At 44.6% G+C, this 17,638-nt stretch overlaps 1 protein-coding gene across 1 annotated transcript; it reads right to left on the reverse strand.

Moving 5' to 3' along the window:
* Positions 1-1,223: 1,223 nt before the first annotated feature.
* Positions 1,224-16,913, reverse strand: dtx2 (deltex 2, E3 ubiquitin ligase). Its single transcript, XM_073479244.1, has 8 exons — positions 16,275-16,913; positions 13,888-14,476; positions 12,189-12,247; positions 5,906-5,973; positions 5,529-5,696; positions 5,077-5,238; positions 3,623-3,712; positions 1,224-2,531 (listed from the first exon to the last, which is right to left on the reverse strand). The coding sequence occupies exons 1-8, from the start codon at positions 16,582-16,584 to the stop codon at positions 2,286-2,288; spliced, it is 1,692 nt and encodes a 563-aa protein (XP_073335345.1). The 5' UTR covers positions 16,585-16,913; the 3' UTR covers positions 1,224-2,285.
* Between the last annotated feature and the right edge of the window lie 725 nt (positions 16,914-17,638).

Here is a 17,638-nt window from a genome sequence, read left to right on the forward strand (position 1 = left end):
TGCTTCAGACTGTAGGAGATCCGGTCAGACATGAAGTCATCGAACCATACGTACCATAAATACTCAGTTCTATACTTTATGTAGTTTATACACTAAATATAAAGAAGCGTCGGCCTCGTGGTCAAAGTGAGAAGAAGCAACATGAGGTCACAGGTCAGAGACGCTGCTGCCTGTAGTGATCCTGAGATCAGGAGCACTGAAGGACAGTGTGTGTGTGTGTGTGTGTGTGTGTGTGTGTGTGTGTGTGTGTGTGTGTGTGTGTGTGTGTGTGTGTGTGTGTGTGTGTGTGTGTTTGAGGCGTGTTCCCATCATCAGGCTCATGAGACTCTCTCAGACAGTTTGAGCCCTTTGTGGACGCTTTGAGTTCGCAGCACTGCGACATGAAACAAAGGGGACGCCTGAAAACACCTTTAAAAACCACACTGATGGTTCAGATGCTTTCATTGTTTTATATGAAACGAGTTGTGATTGAGAACGTTTCTAACATCCGACATTTTCTTCACTGATTCTCGACTGAAATCACAACGTGGATCTTTAATCCCTGAAACCTTCCGACTGAATATGTTTCTATTTCTGTTTTTTGTTCTTATCATGAGGACATCATTTATATTTTAAAACTTGAAGCACTGTCCCGATCTTATTGCCCCGTTTCATCCTGTCACTCTCTCTCTCTCTCTCTCTCTCGGCAGGTGACGTCAGTAAAGCTCAGGGTTTAAGGCTTCAGGGGGACTTTGGGATCAGGTCTTCATTTTGTTAGTTTTTGTTACATTTTGTCTTTGTTGACCGGAGCACAGATTTAGTTTCGTTGATATTTTTAGGATATTAAACTTTATGTCATGTTTTGTGTTCAGGGTATTCGGGAACGAGCTTTCAGCTGAAGTGAGGATCAGATTTGTGTCCTCGTGTTGCCTTTTCTCTTTTCTCTTGAGTGTAATCGCAGACTTTTTTAAATCTGTGATATTTTAATCTTCTCTGGAGGTCAGAGCACTCTCAACAAGATGATGGCTAATCTAAAAAGCTACAGGCCGCCATTTACTGAGAGCCATTAGCGCTGAACGACCGTACAGCAGCACAGTAATATGAGGTCATTGTAAGAGGAGCGGCCGGAGGTTTCAACTCTCATATTTAAAGATCATCGGCCCCACGAGAGGAACTCATTTACACTTCTCATGATCCTGATTGAAGCATCACCGCACCAACATCAACAGAGGAAAGAGTCGGGGTTCATTTGCTGTATTTCTTTATTGCAGACTTTTTTTTTCCAGTTTTGCTTGTATACACGAGTCAGTTGAGCGACTGTACTGCAGTACTGTGAGCAGAATAATGCATGTGGATACAGGAGGTGAGTTTGCAGCCGGCGGGAACGTTAACGCGCTCGCCGCGGCTTCACGTGTCTTGTTTAATCAAGACGAGTTCGATGACCTTGATTGTCACACTGTAAAATGTTCTTTTTTTTAATCTCAGCGATGTTCGCCATCTGTTCGGACAAAAGGAAGTAATGACACCTCGTCCCTTCTCACACCGGCAACAGAAACATTAAGTGACAAACGTGTCTGCAGAAAGATTCACTGCAGAGTCAACACGAGAAATGAAAGTGTGAGTGAGTCAGTAAAATGTAACAGATGATCAAATTAGTGATAAATGTTAAAAAAGACAACTTTACTCTCCTTGACGATCTGTGGACACGACCAGCTTCTTTTTTTTTTACATCACTTTTTGTTTCATGTATTTACATCAGGTCAGTATTGCCTCGTCTCATCAGATAGGCTAATATATTCTCACTTTGCTACTAGAAGTTTCAGCGTGTCTTTGTGCCGAACACAAAGCTTTTCAGCAGAAACACTTTAATTGCATAACCTCCCAATTTGAAAACAAGTTAACTGCCCTTCACCATCTCGTCAGCTAAATGCACCGTCAGAACTAAAGTGCTTAATGAGATTTTTATCCCCGGTGAGAGCTGCCAGTCTCAGGGGAGCTGGACTCGGGGATACAGATGAGGCTCTTGATGGAAAATAAAACAAAAAAAAAAACAGAAGCACAATCTCCAGGATGAAAAAGAGGCTCAGCGTTTCTGAGTTTGTCTCCTGGAATATGTGATGAGCAGGAATGTAGCGGAGCTCCATGAAGCTTCAACACGTCCGTCCCGCTCACTTCCCCCTTCGTTCAGATGCTGACATGAACTGACTAACAAACAGAGGGTGCACGAGGTCCACCTGGACACACAGGTGGACTCTGAAGGGTTAACTCAGCAGTGAGAGGGAGCGTGTGAAGCTTGGAGCTGTGACCTAGCTGCTGCCGCCGCCGCCCGGAGGTTTGAGGCAGTCCTCCGTCACGCCCTGAGAGGCCAGCTCAGACAGAACATTGTCCAGGTAGTTTGGGTCGGGGTAGCCGTGGCCCGACAGGTTGGACATCATCTCTGTTTTGTGGTGGATGCCGTTCCACACCACCGTGTCGGGCTCGCCGGTGGTGCTCGACGTTCCCACTGTGAAGATGAGGCGCCGCATCCACGCCACCTTCAGCAGCTCCAGGACCTTTGAGACGGAGAGACGAGGAGAGAAGCATCAACCACCAAGTCCAACGAGACGTTTATGAATATTCTTTGAGTCGGACCAGCTGTTCTGATGACTCAGTTAATGTTTAGGTTTCTTTTCAAGCAGAATTTTTCTCTGGTTCCTGAGAATCTGTTGCTTTTCTTTGGTTTTATATTGAATATCTCCGGCTCTATTTTACAGACAAACTTTCAGCAAAGTTTCCACAACAAACGCAAACTGAACCAACGTGAGCTTCTGCAAACCTCTTCTGTCCTGGTGACCACTGAGAATCAAATCATGGCTCTCTGATTCAGTTAGAAAGGGGCCAGGGTCTTTTCCAAGATGGCGGCTGAATGGTGAAAACTGCCTCAAAGGACTTTGAGCGAACTGAAGATGTTTGGGATTATTGCACAGAGATGGTGACGTCACATGTCCTTTTAGAAACGTGATTTTTCGACACTTATAGAACAAAAGATTAATAATAAAATAATGAAGAGAATCGTCAGGTTCTGACTGTTTTACAACAGGAGGCACGGTCACAACACACTTCTTGTCTTTCATGTCAGAAACACTGAAGCAGTCTGAACTCCTCCTCCAGGTAAACGGCGGCCGTTAGAGACTGAGGACTAACTGAAATGGGATTATGTACCTGCAGTTAATCAGACAGGCAGAAACAAACAGTTTCCTGAATGCTGTTCTGGTTCTGAGTACTGAAAGGCTCCTGCGCTGTGGGACGGGCTGTGTGTCCGATCTCTAATCCATGTTCTACAGGGAACATCACACCGCGGGACTGAAGCACACAAACTACAACTGGAATAATTTAATCCAATTTTCCATCAGTGAATTACAGCAGAGATTATTTATAGAGGCTCAAGTGTGCAGCTGCAGTCGCCAGCGAGCAGGAAACGAGCTGCTGATTCACCATGGAAACAACACAACTTTATAACGCCTGTTTTTAATTTAATCACAGGGAAACACTGACGGAGCGTCCAGCGTTAACAGTACCTGACGTGTCGGGTTGGTCTCTGCAGATTTATGGATTATTTGGACCTATAGTCACGTACAGATGCTGATATCTGATGTTTCTTTACCTTCCTGCCTTTGTCGTTGTCCGGTAGGAAGCAGAAGCGAGGGAAGCCTCTGCAGGTGAACGGCTGTCCGGGGTTCGGATGTTCTGGACCCTGATGAATGGAAACACATAAAGTTTAATATTAGAGATCAGTCGGAACAATCAAATCATCTCATAACATGTTTTTGGAGAATAACAGCTCAATAGAAATCTGATTCAGTTCTTTTAAACTTGAGACACAAGCAGCAGTTTATCTGCTGCAGCAGGACAGAAAGAAATGAGAGACGAGGACACTGTGGACATCAGTCTGCTAAACACTGTGTGGACAACGAGCTGCAGTCCAGACGGCAGTTTGTCCTCCAGTCATCAGTGATGTTGTTTCAAAGTTACCAGACTGGCCTGAATATAAGATGAATCTCATTATGAGATGACGGTCTTTTCTCCAACACCTGTTCCCAGAAAAAGACTTTAAAGAAAACCTTTCCAACCTGGTTTCCTCCGGTACCAGTCAGCAGTCAGCTGATCGTCTTCCTGCACACAGGACATCTGTCTGGACGTGACGCTGCAGGCTAATGCTAAGCTAGCTGTGTTGTCTTTGAAATGTTTGTTTGTTTCCCGACACAAAGAGAGAAAAAGAGAAAGTTCCACCGGAAGCTGCTTTTGAGTTTGACGATTTGAATTAAAAGCTCATTTCAATCGAAACTTCAGAATTAAAGATATTTATTATTTTTTCATATGTTTCACTGACGGATGAGGCTCCAGTGTGTCTATTTTAGTTATGCTGCGAGCCAAAAGGTCAACATATTTCTAAAGCCTGAGGAGTGTCTCATGTTAGCCTATAATTAGCACGCCTGCAGTCGGCGCAGGAGAAGCTGAACATCCCAATTAAACCTTTAGTGAGGCAACACGACTCATCTGCATATTCAGGTTATTAATTACTAGTTTAATAAGTTGTGTTGGAGTCAGCTGGGCTTCACCTCACTGTCCTGGTTGACGTCATCTTAACATTTTTGCTTTGCCAACCGGCTGCTCCGAAAAGTCTGGACTTTATTTTCTGTTTATGACAGAAAGTGTAAAGTACTGTTGGGTCACGACCCTCAGAACGTGTCTCCAACTCAAATTTCCTGGAGGTGATGGGTACGTTTAATCTCCTGAAGTCTGGAGGTCCAAACTCTCAAAACTAAATTTGAACTACATTCACTGTGAAGCCGAGTCACTACGACACGACTGGTGGAGTGCAGAACAGAAACGTTTAGACGAGGGTGACAGTCACCGTTAACTCCACGAACTTCATTAATTATTCCTCAGACTGGATGAAAAACGATCTGCTTGTTTTCAGGATCAGAAGCAGAAATTCTGGATCTGTAAAGCAGATTTTAATGCTCAGATTTTGCAGCTGTGGTAGAAAATAAATGAAATAAAAGACGGAGGAAATTTAAAATCATTGAACAGTGTTAGCTGATGGTGCAGACGTACCTGTATTCCCGGTGGGATGCTGTAGATGATCTGGATGGTGCCACAGTCCGGGTGACCCGGCAGCGACTGGGCGATGCTGTAAATCTCCATCTTGCCTTTAGGCTGCGTGCCGGTCTTCTCTCCGTAGATTGTCTTACACGAGGGGCACTGCAGACTGCCGTCCTGAGCAGGAAACACAAACAGGGAGCGATCAATACAAACCAGGTAGAGCTGATCAGATATTCATCGATCGAGCCGCTGATGAGACTCTAGTTTGGTGTTTCCTGCCCACAGAGTCACTACACCTCTGACGCTCGTATGAACAGCACATGATACAGTTTTCAGTTTGGATACAACTTCTAAATTCTTCTACAATAAAAAACAAACATTAGGACAGCAACACATTTTAAAGGACCAATCCAACAATCTGCCACATAATGAAACACAGCAGTTAACATGCAGTCTGCTCACACCTTTGTCCCGTTGTTGTACATGGCCAGCATGCAGAGCATGTGCAGGGTATGTCCACACTTGATGAACTTCCCCACAGTGTCTGGCAGGATGCTCTGTCCTCCCTCCTCCGAGGACGGCGTCTCGTAGCCGGATGGATTGGACAGCTGATCCATGCAGATGATGCAGTCCTGAGGGGGAACCAGGGAGGACATGATTAGTGTAACAGTCACTAAATAAAAGAATAAACTCTGCGTTTGAAAGTTTCACAACTGACCCTTAAAAACTGGGACAAATCTGCCTCACAAAGACCTCAGACAACCCTTTTTTTTTTTTAGTTTCCATCTGTGACGTCTGAGAGAAGAAAAAAAACAAAACACTCGGACCATGAAACATTTACCTCATCTGGTACTCCGGCCACCACCTCCATGTAGCGCTGGATCACCTCCTCAGGTCTCTGAGCCGAGGCTGACAGAGGGATAAGAAGAGAGAACACAAGGTGACGAGCGAGCCGAGACCGAACCAGACACTAAAACAGACTCCAACAAAAGACGAGACTGTGCCGAGATGAAATGATTCACAATCTCAATGTAGGATTTCAGACATTCGACACAAAAGCTTTGGATTCCTGCTGCTGCTCAACAAAACATCCTACAATAAAGACATGAGCACGGGATGAAACCATGAAACCACAGACGCAAAGTGAATGAACGGTGACAGAATGAACCATGATTATGATACACACACTGTCATATTGTGTCATTTACACAAATGTGAGTGTCGAGTCTGTTGAGGAAACTAAAATCTTTGTCTTTTTGAGTTTATTACACAACAGATTTCCACTGAATGAAAGTGAAGGAGGTTGTGATCATTCCCTCTGTGACGTGTCTCCTGTAGGTGTCAAGTGCAGGTATTCAAGTTTAAAGTGGCGGACGATGAGAGTGGAGGAAGGATGATTCATGGTCATGGAGAAGCAAAAAAAATGAAGCAGCAATGAAATGAAGCTAAATGTTGTACCACAACTTAAAGGAACAGTTCACCCAAACATGTAATCCAAGTCTCCAGAAGCCCCGAGATCCCAAACTAATCTGAAAAGACGTTAATTACACGCTCGGGATGAGCGCTAATGCTTTTAGCTTAGCAGCTACAGTGGATGGATCACAGCAGACGAGCTGTGTGGAGACATCTGATGTTTAAATCATCTCCAGCTGCTTCAGCTGTTCAGCAGAACGCTGCAACTCTGTTTTACTGTGAAGCTCCAGAAATGTTCTGTGGACTACGAGACTTCACCTGACTTTATATCATCAGGAGGAGATGATGGCTGAGCCTGACTTTATATCATCAGGAGGAGATGATGGCTGAGCCTGACTTTATATCATCAGGAGGAGATGATGGCTGAGCCTGACTTTATATCATCAGGAGGAGATGATGGCTGAGCCTGACTTTATATCATCAGGAGGAGATGATGACTGAGCCTGACTTTATATCATCAGGAGGAGATGATGGCTGAGCCTGACTTTATATCATCAGGAGGAGATGATGACTGAGCCTGACTTTATATCATCAGGAGGAGATGATGGCTGAGCCTGACTTTATATCATCAGGAGGAGATGACTGAGCCTGACTTTATATCATCAGGAGGAGATGATGGCTGAGCCTGACTTTATATCATCAGGAGGAGATGATGGCTGAGCCTGACTTTATATCATCAGGAGGAGATGATGGCTGAGCCTGACTTTATATCATCAGGAGGAGATGATGGCTGAGCCTGACTGGATTGATTTGACTTTTTGTGTTAACTTTTCCTTTAAATCGACTTCTCGATTATCAGAATAGCTGCTGATTAATTTCCCGTCTAATGAGTGATTGATTATGTTGCAGCAGTGATGTTTGAGCATCCAGATGGTGATTTTATTAATAAACAGATGGGCGACAAATCAAGTAAAACCCTGAAACTCAAGAACACCTTCAGTGTTCCCTCATTAAAATGATAATATTGGATCATTTTCAAAACATTCAGAGAGGCCTCGTATCCTGAGAAGAAGCATCTGTGTTTGTGTTCCTTTAGTTTGTTACCCATCTGTATACATGTGGTTAGACTTAAAATCCTGTCTTAACATTATTTGGACTCCCAGCAAGCAAAAGATGGCCGGGGAGAACCTAAAAGATTGTAAAAAGTGTGGCATCGTTGAGAGCTGAAAAATAAACGAGGAGATGCAGGACGCCATGGTGGGTAAAAGCAGCTGATACTGACGACAAGCAGTGGAATGAAGCTGGAGCAGGTAGCAGCAGAAAGCTCGGAGGAATCTGAGTGAGACGAGTCAAAGGTGGTCTGATTTTAAAGTCAGACTTGCAGCAGCACGTTTTTCCACTAACACCAAAGCGAAGCCGTGTGAGAACACTCTGAACACATGAGGACAGATGATGGTGGGCTGATGCAGGATGAAATGGTCCTCAAGCCTGTGATGGAGAAACAGAGGTGGAGGAAGGGCAGGTGGCGTGGTAGCTACCTCTCCTGTGCTGCCTCTTTGCTCTCCTAACTGAACTGCTGCTGCTGCTGCTGCTGCTGCTGGTGGTGGTGGTGGAGGTGGGGGGCTTGCTGGGCCTGCTGGCGGGGGGGAGGAGAGGAGGAGGAAGAGAGAAAGGAGCAGGTTGCTGCTGCTGTTGGAGCTGCTGCTGTTGGAGCTGCTGCTGTAGCTGCTGCTGTTGGAGCTGCTGCTGTAGCTGCTGCTGCTGCTGCTGCTGCTGCTGAGGGAGGGGGGCAGAGGTGAAGTGCACGCCGAGTCCCACTGCTGACATCAAAATGGAGGCCATGCCTGGAGCGGGGGAGGGTGGGGTGGGGTGGAGGCGGGACGGGGCGGGGCAGAGTGGAGCAGGTGAGGGTTGAGAGCAAGTGGAGATATGCAGGAGTAGAAAGGAACAAATCAAAGGATGAGAAATGTAGCAGCAGATTGTCCCTCAGTCACACAACAGACATCAAGTACCTTTAATTAAAGCTTCAGTTTATTCTGACTGAGTTCTTCTGATTAACGAGCGAAGCCGTTTCTGCAGTCAGGACTTCTGTTGTGCAGCGAGCATTAATCTCATGAGCCCAGTGAATGTTATCAGATCCTCTGAGACCTGATGGAGCCCAGTCAGACCCACCAATCAGCAGATATGAGGAATGTTTACATGATGACGACCACGACGCAGATTTAGCATGATCACCGAGCCAAAGTGTCGCTCTGCCCGCCACGCTTTCATCATGACACGATTCATACTTCAGGATCCTGCACATTTAAAAAGCATTTTTACTTCACAAACAGCATCAACATATTATATTTTTGAATTGTTTTTGTCATTAGAAACACCTGACAGGCAAAGCTGAACCTGACAGTGGACCACCTTGGGTCCGCGGGTCGTTTTTGCAGCGTTGATCTAAAACAACACTCTAACGAGTCTAACCATTTTACAAAACCGCGGTTTGGTTCATAAATACATGAGAAAAACATGTCTGAGTTTTATTAGATTAACTAAAATGTGGAATATCAAGAGCACTAAAGAGCTACGATGGTAGATCAGCTATTAGGACTACCTGACGCCTGCTGCTCTTTGCTAGCTGTCTTAGTTTAGTAAGCCGTGGAGCCGAGTGGCCCTGTCAGCTGACCGGAGCGTGCCTGGACCAGGACCTCAGGTCAGGGTGGAGTCTCCGGTCAGCTGCCTCCCAGTGGGACTCACCACAGAGTGCTGTTAGGAGACCGGACGGGCCGGGGCTAGCTGGTTAGCATGCTAACTTCAGTAGCAACACAGAACACAGACGTCTTTGACATCAACACTGCTGTTTCTTCACACTGTTCAGAGTGTTAGCTCATTTTTTTACACGTTTTATACTAAAATTCAGGCCATAACTTACAGACTACCCCTTTAAAAACACAGCCCATGTTTTAGCATCCAGCTTCATCATCAGAGCTGAAACTGTCACTTTACTGCAGTTCAGCTGAAACCTGACAGACTTCCAACAGCTGCAACAGAAACATGTAAACCTCCTGCAGTCACAGAGCTGATCACCACTAATGATCAGTCACAGAGCTGATCACCACTAATGATCAGTCACAGAGCTGATCACCACTAATGATCAGTCACAGAGCTGATCACCACTAATGATCAGCACATTAAGAGAAGCCTCCACATGAGTGACCTTCAGTGTGAAGCGATTCACCAGTCGTGCCACGCTGCTTCTCAGTAACGAGGCTCTGCTGCTTCAGCTTCCACTGTGATGACTGTATTTACTCAGTCGACCAATCACAGCCCAGAAGCTCGGTTATCATTTCAGAAGTGTGCAGCAGAAGAAAAACCAGAGCTCACTGTGAATGTTAGTTTTAAACCCAGTTATGACGCTGCCTGCTGATGTTCAGCACTACACGACTCTAAGTCACATGACTGAATTAAATACGTGATTGTGTCGTTAAAAGGTGAAAATTTAATAACACGTGAAATCCTCAAATTCAATCAATGGTTTTAACATCATTTACTCAAAGGCTGTCAACATAAACCCTCACATTCATTATAAGTGCTTTATTTCCAGTCTGACCTCAGTTCTCTTCCAGGATCATGTTGAGTTAATATCAGATTCTGCTTCACAGAAAATGAACCTTTAAAACAAGATGTGCCTGATAAATGTACAGACTCTGGATCAGTGTGTTCAAACAGCTCCACATTATCTGGACTGAATCAGACTGAAGCTTCTGTCACATCTGATTCATATTCAAACATGATGAGACGACAGAAATGATTTGGCTTCACGTCGACATTAGTGAGCTGAGCGAGAGCAGATTTTTCTTATTTCCAGACAGATTTGATTTTGTGTTCTGCCGAATGATTTTCATTTTATTGGGAAGATCTGAGTATCTTTGAGGACGAGCGGATGAACGCTACACACAATGAATATTAAGGTGCAGGAAGGATGCAACAAAGTTGAAAATGCCAAAAGACACATTGGTGCATTTGTCACGAAGCCTACGATCTGAGAAGGGCTTTATAAAACCGCCTCACAGCCTCAGGGTAGAATCACTCCACACCAACTCAACCTGACTCCACCGGTTCATGTCATTGAACCTTGTAAAATCCTGCAGCTGTGCTCCAAACATGTTCTGAGTTATTGAAGTTTGGACCTCAGAGCTAAACGTCATCATGTTAGTGATTGTCTGTGTGTTCTCAGCCTCACCAACGTCTTACTTTTCTCTGGACTGGGTTGAAATTTGTCCTGAACATCAAAGAATCCCTAAAGATCATTTACAACAAATAATTAGCAAAAAAACCCGAGTCATTACGAGCTGGAGCCAAAGAAAAACAGACTCAATAGGTATCACATGAAGATAGAAAACCTTGAAGTCAACACAGTACAAACTTCTTCCTTCAAGGAAATTACAACGATTCTTTCAAAGGGACGAGAGCCCCGACACGTTCACAGCCTCTAACTGTGCGATCAAACGAACATTTCAACACCACTGTGTCTTCATCAGCGCAGAGGACACAGCAGACAAAGACACATTCGTCCCACTTCACTGTTAAAGGCTTAAATGTGTCACTATGGTCCGGTGCCTTTCTTCCCTTTGAAGGTTTACTGTCCTCGAGCTGAGAGCACCGACAACTGTTTTCTTTTTCCAATAATCCTTCTTGGGAAAATCTCCAGTGAAAATCAGTGAGTCAGTGTTTTCAGCTCTGAAGCTATTTAACAGGATGTGTTTCACTTTCTGCAACTTGGAGCTGCGACAGAACGACATTAATACACAGAATAACCGTCTGCCTCAACAAAGTGGAAACTAGTGGAGATATTAACGTTTGAGAATAAAGAAATAGTTATTGTTATTAATTTGAGGACAGTAAACTGGTTGGTAATAGTAATAGTAAACTATTTAAATGGATCCATGTTGTAACTGATCTTCAGGGTTTCCTTGATGTTCAGAACAAATTTCAACTCAGTCCAGAGAAAAGACGACGTGACAGCGAATCACTAACACGATGACATTTAGCTCCGAGGGCCAAACTTGTATTAAACGAATTTAATACAAGTTTTTATGTGACATTTTTCAAGAAAATGAAACTGACATGAACTGTAAAAACTTGGTTTGAAGTGACCCAAAGTTGAATGTCTCTGATCATCTGAACCAAGTCAAACATTTATCACACAATAACCTCACATCCGACCTCTCACAGGTCGTCATGAGACGCCGCTGGATCATCGTCAGTAACATCACTGATGTATTTTTATATTTTAATAGTGCGTCCCACTGATGGAGGTGGTGTGTGAGTTAGTAGCAGCAGCGTCAGGTGGAGCTGAGGGACAGCAGCTGTTAACTGGATGAAGACTGAAAGCTGAAGTTAATCATGTTTTTACATCGGGACCCTGATTCTTCGTGCAGCATGAGGACGTCAGGAAATACAAGCCTGTTCTCATGTTTCTGCTGTAACAAACAGGATTAACAGGCCTCCCCGGTGGTTTAAACAAGAAAAAGGTTTCAGGTTTGTGTTGTGTGCTTTTTGTGGTATTCTGTTCCTGAACAGACCGACACTCACAAGACGAAAGCAGAGGAAAAGAGGCACATAAACCACAAACATTACAGTGAATGAAACCTGCAGCCAGCTCAGAGGCGCGGTGCCGAGCGGGCCGAGCAGTCAGGATGGATGCTTAGTGACCCGTTTACCTGCCAGGGCAGAGCTCACGCTGGTGGATCCGTTCAGCTGCACAGAGATGGAAGGAACACTGCAGGACAGGAAACAGAGACAGAGACCGTCAGTCAGTGGAAACAGACGACGAGCCGAGCAGGAAGACAAAGTTTCCACTTCACAGATTAAAACATTTCACTACGGTGACATCAGGAACCACTCTGGCACCAGAAACTGAAAAACGGACCACCGTCAGACCGGCCACTAAATGACTGAAGAGCATTGACTGTTGGTGGCCACCAGGGAGCTGAGTCAGCCAATATATTGATGAATATGAGCTCAGAGATCAGTTTACTGAGGAAGACGTCAAACCTCCGAGTGAAAGAACAAGAAACAGAGATCCAGTTCAGGACTTCAGCTGACGATTATCTCCTCTAACCCGTCTGACAGCCTGATCAACAGTTAAATGTAGAAAATACAAAAGAAATGATGATAAAGTCATCAGATGATCCCAGAGCTCAAGGTCGGAGTCCAAAACCAGAAATAATACAAAAGTCTTCCAATTTTAAAATTCAAACATTTTTCTTCATAAATGTGTTTGATGTTTAATCAATTATCACAATGATTGTTTACATTATCGTCAGCTGATTAATGAACTAACGGCCAGGTGTTTTAGCACTGATCCTGTTTAATACTCTTTTTATAGTCAAAGACATCGACATCGACATTGACACCACCGCTGCAACACTCACTCGATCAATCGATTAGTTCTCAACTATTAAATTAATCGGCAACTATTTTCATCATCAATTCATCGTTCTGAGTCATTTTTTAAGAAGAAATAAAGTCTAAATTTGTTCCAGTGAAAATGAAAATTGTGCTGCAAAAAGGGCTGAAACTAATTATTTTCTTCGACGATAAATCTGTACATTGTTTTCTTGATTGATCGATGAGTTGTTTGGTCTATAAAATGTCAGAAAATGGTGAATCAGTGTTTCCCAAAGCTCAACACGACGTCCTCAAAGACCTTCAGCTTACTGTCAGAGGACAGAAACCAGACAACGTTCACGTGTAACAAGCTGACAGAGAATTTAGACTTTTTTCCTTAAAAATTGCTCAAAGTGATTCACCGATTATCAGAACAGTTGGTGATTCATTTCCTAGCTGACAACTAATCAATGAATCATTGCAGCCCGACACATTATTGAGATCAGCTCCAGCATGTCGGAGTATTTTTCACATTATGCTGTAAAATAAAACACTTTGCCACCAGGTCAAAAACAAACAGATGTTAAATACTAAACGGTGTGTGTGCTGACTGAGACAGTACGAGGATGAGTAGTAACACAGACCACAGTGTGTGCCAACATCCAGCATTTCACTATCCTCTTATTAATTTGCAGAGGCTGTGAAAACACTAAATGAAACTTAACACAGAAGAAAATTAGAGCCTTGAGAAACTGAAAGTGAGCTGCATATTCATTATAACACTTAAGTCAGTAATTTGCCTTTGAAAGCAGTTCAGTGTGGCGCGAGGAGGAGAAGAGAAGGAAGGCAGCAGACGACAGAGTCACAGGAAGCAGCCAAAACAAACATGCCACAGCGGGGCTGCAGGTTCTGTCATCGTTCCTGCTGAACAGGACGGGTCAGAGCCGAGGCAGACAGGAAGCAGGGCGGAGAGGGCCCCATGACGGAGCAACACCAAGCACAATACAACGCACATCTCCAGATACCAACCTTAACCCGTTGGCACTGGTCGAACTGGTCAGCAGGGGAGCAGACAGCTGACTACCAGAGACCGGTGGGGGCCAGGGGCTGCCCCAGGACATGCCCCCCACAGAGAGGGGTCTCCTGGGGTACGGGGAGTAGACAGAGGTGGGGTGAGCAGCTACAGCCCGTCCAGGCCCTTGGAGGCTGGGCCGGTTCAGGCTGCCTGATGAGAAGGAGTGTCGTGAGCGGCTGGGCATGGGTCCTGTGCTGCTGTGGCTCAAACACTGCTGACAGGAGCAGGCCGGGCCCGACGGGATGGCCGGGGGGCCGGCAGAGGCCAGCGGGTAGGGGAGGTTACACTGCTGTCGGACCTGCCGTCTGAAGCCCGTCGCTTTGTTGACCTGTGCCAAAGATGTGAGATCCACGATGTAGTTGTACCCGTGTGGACCCAGGTCTGCCGTACCCTGGCGGGCCTGATAGCTGTGCTCCAAAAGGATGGAGGTTCGAGTCTCATACGGAGTCCATCCTCCTTCATCGTTGGCCCATTCCCAGTAAACACCACTGCCCAGGCCTGAGGACTGGGCGAACAGGGAGCGGCGAACTGACCGGGTCTTTCCTGGAAGTCAAAGAGACGATTTTCTATGAATAAACTGAATTAAAGCTTCTGTATGTAAAACAAAACCCACATTTCCAGCCCAAACCCCAAACATAAGTTTGCTAAATGACTTGGAAGTGAGGACGTAGATATTTTGGGATTCTATAATTTGCTCTTTGTCTTTTTGTTATGTTTGTTTTATGTGTGCAGCTGCGTTACTGTGCTGCCGGCTTCTCGTCTCCCTCAAGACTTACAAAAAAAAGATTTGTAATGATACATTATTCACATTATGGGCGCGACTTCCAGCAAGTTCTGTTACTTAACTGGAACCGGTGCTTTCCATTGTAACGGGACGCTAATCGAGTTTATGTCAACATACAGTCTGTCCGGGCAAAAGTCAAATTATTATAAAAAAAGTGCTTAAACCAAAAAAACTCCATTCCTTTAAGGATCATTGTAACCATCCCACATCTACCATATGGGTAACCTGGGTATGTGCCCAGGGCCCCTGAGGATGGACGGGCCCTCTGCACTGGGATTTTTACCAGAAGTAGCAATTTTTCTGTCAAACTACACAAACACATCACACAAAGCTTGACCCACTCTCTTGATCTTGATAGTTAACCGATCAGAATGAAACAGAAGCTGCTTCCAAGAAAATTAAGTCTCATGATTGTTTGTTTTATTGGTGAGAATGCTGCAATACACTGTTCTGATTGGTTAATAATCAAGGTGGGTTGGCACTGGGAGCAGGTGGATTACACTGAACAGATTCAACATCAGTCATAATTAAAAACAGGGGTGTTGATTTTCACCTGACCAACAGCCAGTTAGGATGCGTCTGTGGGAAATACTGAAGCAGCAGAAAATGGACGGAGTGGACTCCAGTGACCAGGGGCCCTGAAGGGACTGATCAGCTTGTAAGTGATGATAATTGTGTAAACCTGTGATATTTCCTGGGATGGTTATCACAGCAGTGTACCCTCGTTCATGTCAGTTATGTTGACATCTTAATATTTGCCTTGGTGCAGGTTTAATCCATCATGACAGTCATTAAAGGTTAATACTGTTGTTTTAAGGTTTAGTTTGAAAAGTATTCATGAACATTGTTTGACTGTTTGTTAAGATAACTGTGTCTCTTCATTCAATCTGTGAGCAGTAACACAACGTGCTACACTGAGCAGTAACACAATGTGCTACACTGAGCAGTAACACAATATGCTACACTGAGCAGTAACACAATGTGCTACACTGAGCAGTAACACAATGTGCTACACTGAGCAGTAACACAATGTGCTACACTGAGCAGTAACAGTAACACAATGTGCTACACTGAGCAGTAACACAATGTGCTACACTGAGCAGTAACACAATGTGCTACACTGAGCAGTAACACAATATGCTACACTGAGCAGTAACAGTAACACAATATGCTACACTGAGCAGTAACAGTAACACAATATGCTACACTGAGCAGTAACACAATGTGCTACACTGAGCAGTAACACAATGTGCTACACTGAGCAGTAACACAATGTGCTACACTGAGCAGTAACACAATGTGCAGTACAGAGGTTATATGGACACGTTAGCTAACATCAGCTGACGGCGGAGCCTTTCATCCTGGCTGTTTGGCTAATCTTTAGCTAGCAGCTATGTAAACACTCATCAAAACAACAGCGCCTGGAAGCTAATGCTAAGCAGCTAGCGTCATCTGTTAGCCTGGCCTGATGACTGTGTGGATTCAAATCACAACATTAAAAATGATCCAGATTAATGCGGATTATTTAAGTAAGGTTATAATGTGACGGAGGCTCACCTGTGTCCTGCCGGAACTGTTTCAGGCTCGGTATGTCGATGAGATAAGGCGACAGGCTGGGGTCTGATTGTCCGAGGCAGATGCTCGTTGAGCCGGGTCCCCCTCCTCTCTGGCCCCGCGGAGCCAGACACCGCTCGATGTAGGCGCTCACCTGGCCGCTGTAAGGCCGCCAGTACCCCAGGTCATCCTGCCATTCCCACACCGCTATCATGGGCTGAGACTGTCCCACAGATCCCGAAGGTGTAGCTGACACCGACGGCCCGTTCCTGGAGCCGTTTACCCTGGCACAGGAACCAGACACAATCGCCATGTTCGGCAGCTTTAAGCTAACAACAACTCGTCCTGGTTAGCTGCTCCAATGATTGTAGCTACGACGAAGAAAGAGTCTGCTAGCCGGGCTAGCTGGGCTCGTTCAAACACTCCATTGTGAACGTGTTAACAGGCTTTAGAGGAAGCTGCAGAGCTCAGATCAGTCGACACACAGCCCGGACGATCACCGAGGAGCATGTTGACAAAGCTGGAGCGGTTCATGGACGTTAGCTTTAGCTTTAGCTTTAGCTTTAGCTTTGTGACAGCAGCGCTGCCACGGCTCCGTCCCCTCTGTGCTGCCTTCAGGGACCACCGGGAAACTCCGGATCCAAGGCACGTTTGAGAACCAACCAAGGATGGGAACTTTTTAATGCCACAAAAGGAAAAAAACAGAATCAGAAAAATGTCTTATTGATCCTGCTGGAAGAGAAATGCCACTGTACGGAGAGATTACAAGGAAATATAAACAACGATATACATATAATATAAATAACTAATCACATTATAGCATGAACTTTGTATTTCTACTGTTCTGTTTTTATTATTATTATTATTATTATTATTATTATTATTATTATTATTATGTCATTAAAGTTATCATGTTATTGCGATAATGTTATAGTGTGAAAGGTTTGTAGCCCATGTCGTAAACACTTGAAAATATATTGTGATAACAACGTGTTCATGTTTTAATGTGACAGTGATCCGTTTCCTTTTTTCCGGTGTGGCAGCTTCTGTAATATATAAACAGAAATACTACCAGAAGTAGAAACATGAAAAGAAACGTGCCTCATACTACAGCAAAGACAGATAATAATTACCTGCAGAGTTGATAATACACTACTGAATTATTGTACACATTGAAGTCTTAGTGAAAGGTTGTGTTTTATTATTAAAGCCGGACTCTGACACCAGCTACACATCTGCACACTCTTCCTCTGCTCAACAAAAGTGTATTTAATGAAGCAAAAAGAAGCAGATCCTGTTGTATCACCTCCAAATCAGCTTGTTACAAGCTGCACCTGAAGGTCTCATTCTTCTTCTGTGGCCACCAG

The sequence above is a fragment of the Pagrus major genome, chromosome 13 (assembly GCF_040436345.1).
Source record: "Pagrus major chromosome 13, Pma_NU_1.0".
Lineage (NCBI taxonomy): Eukaryota > Metazoa > Chordata > Actinopteri > Spariformes > Sparidae > Pagrus > Pagrus major.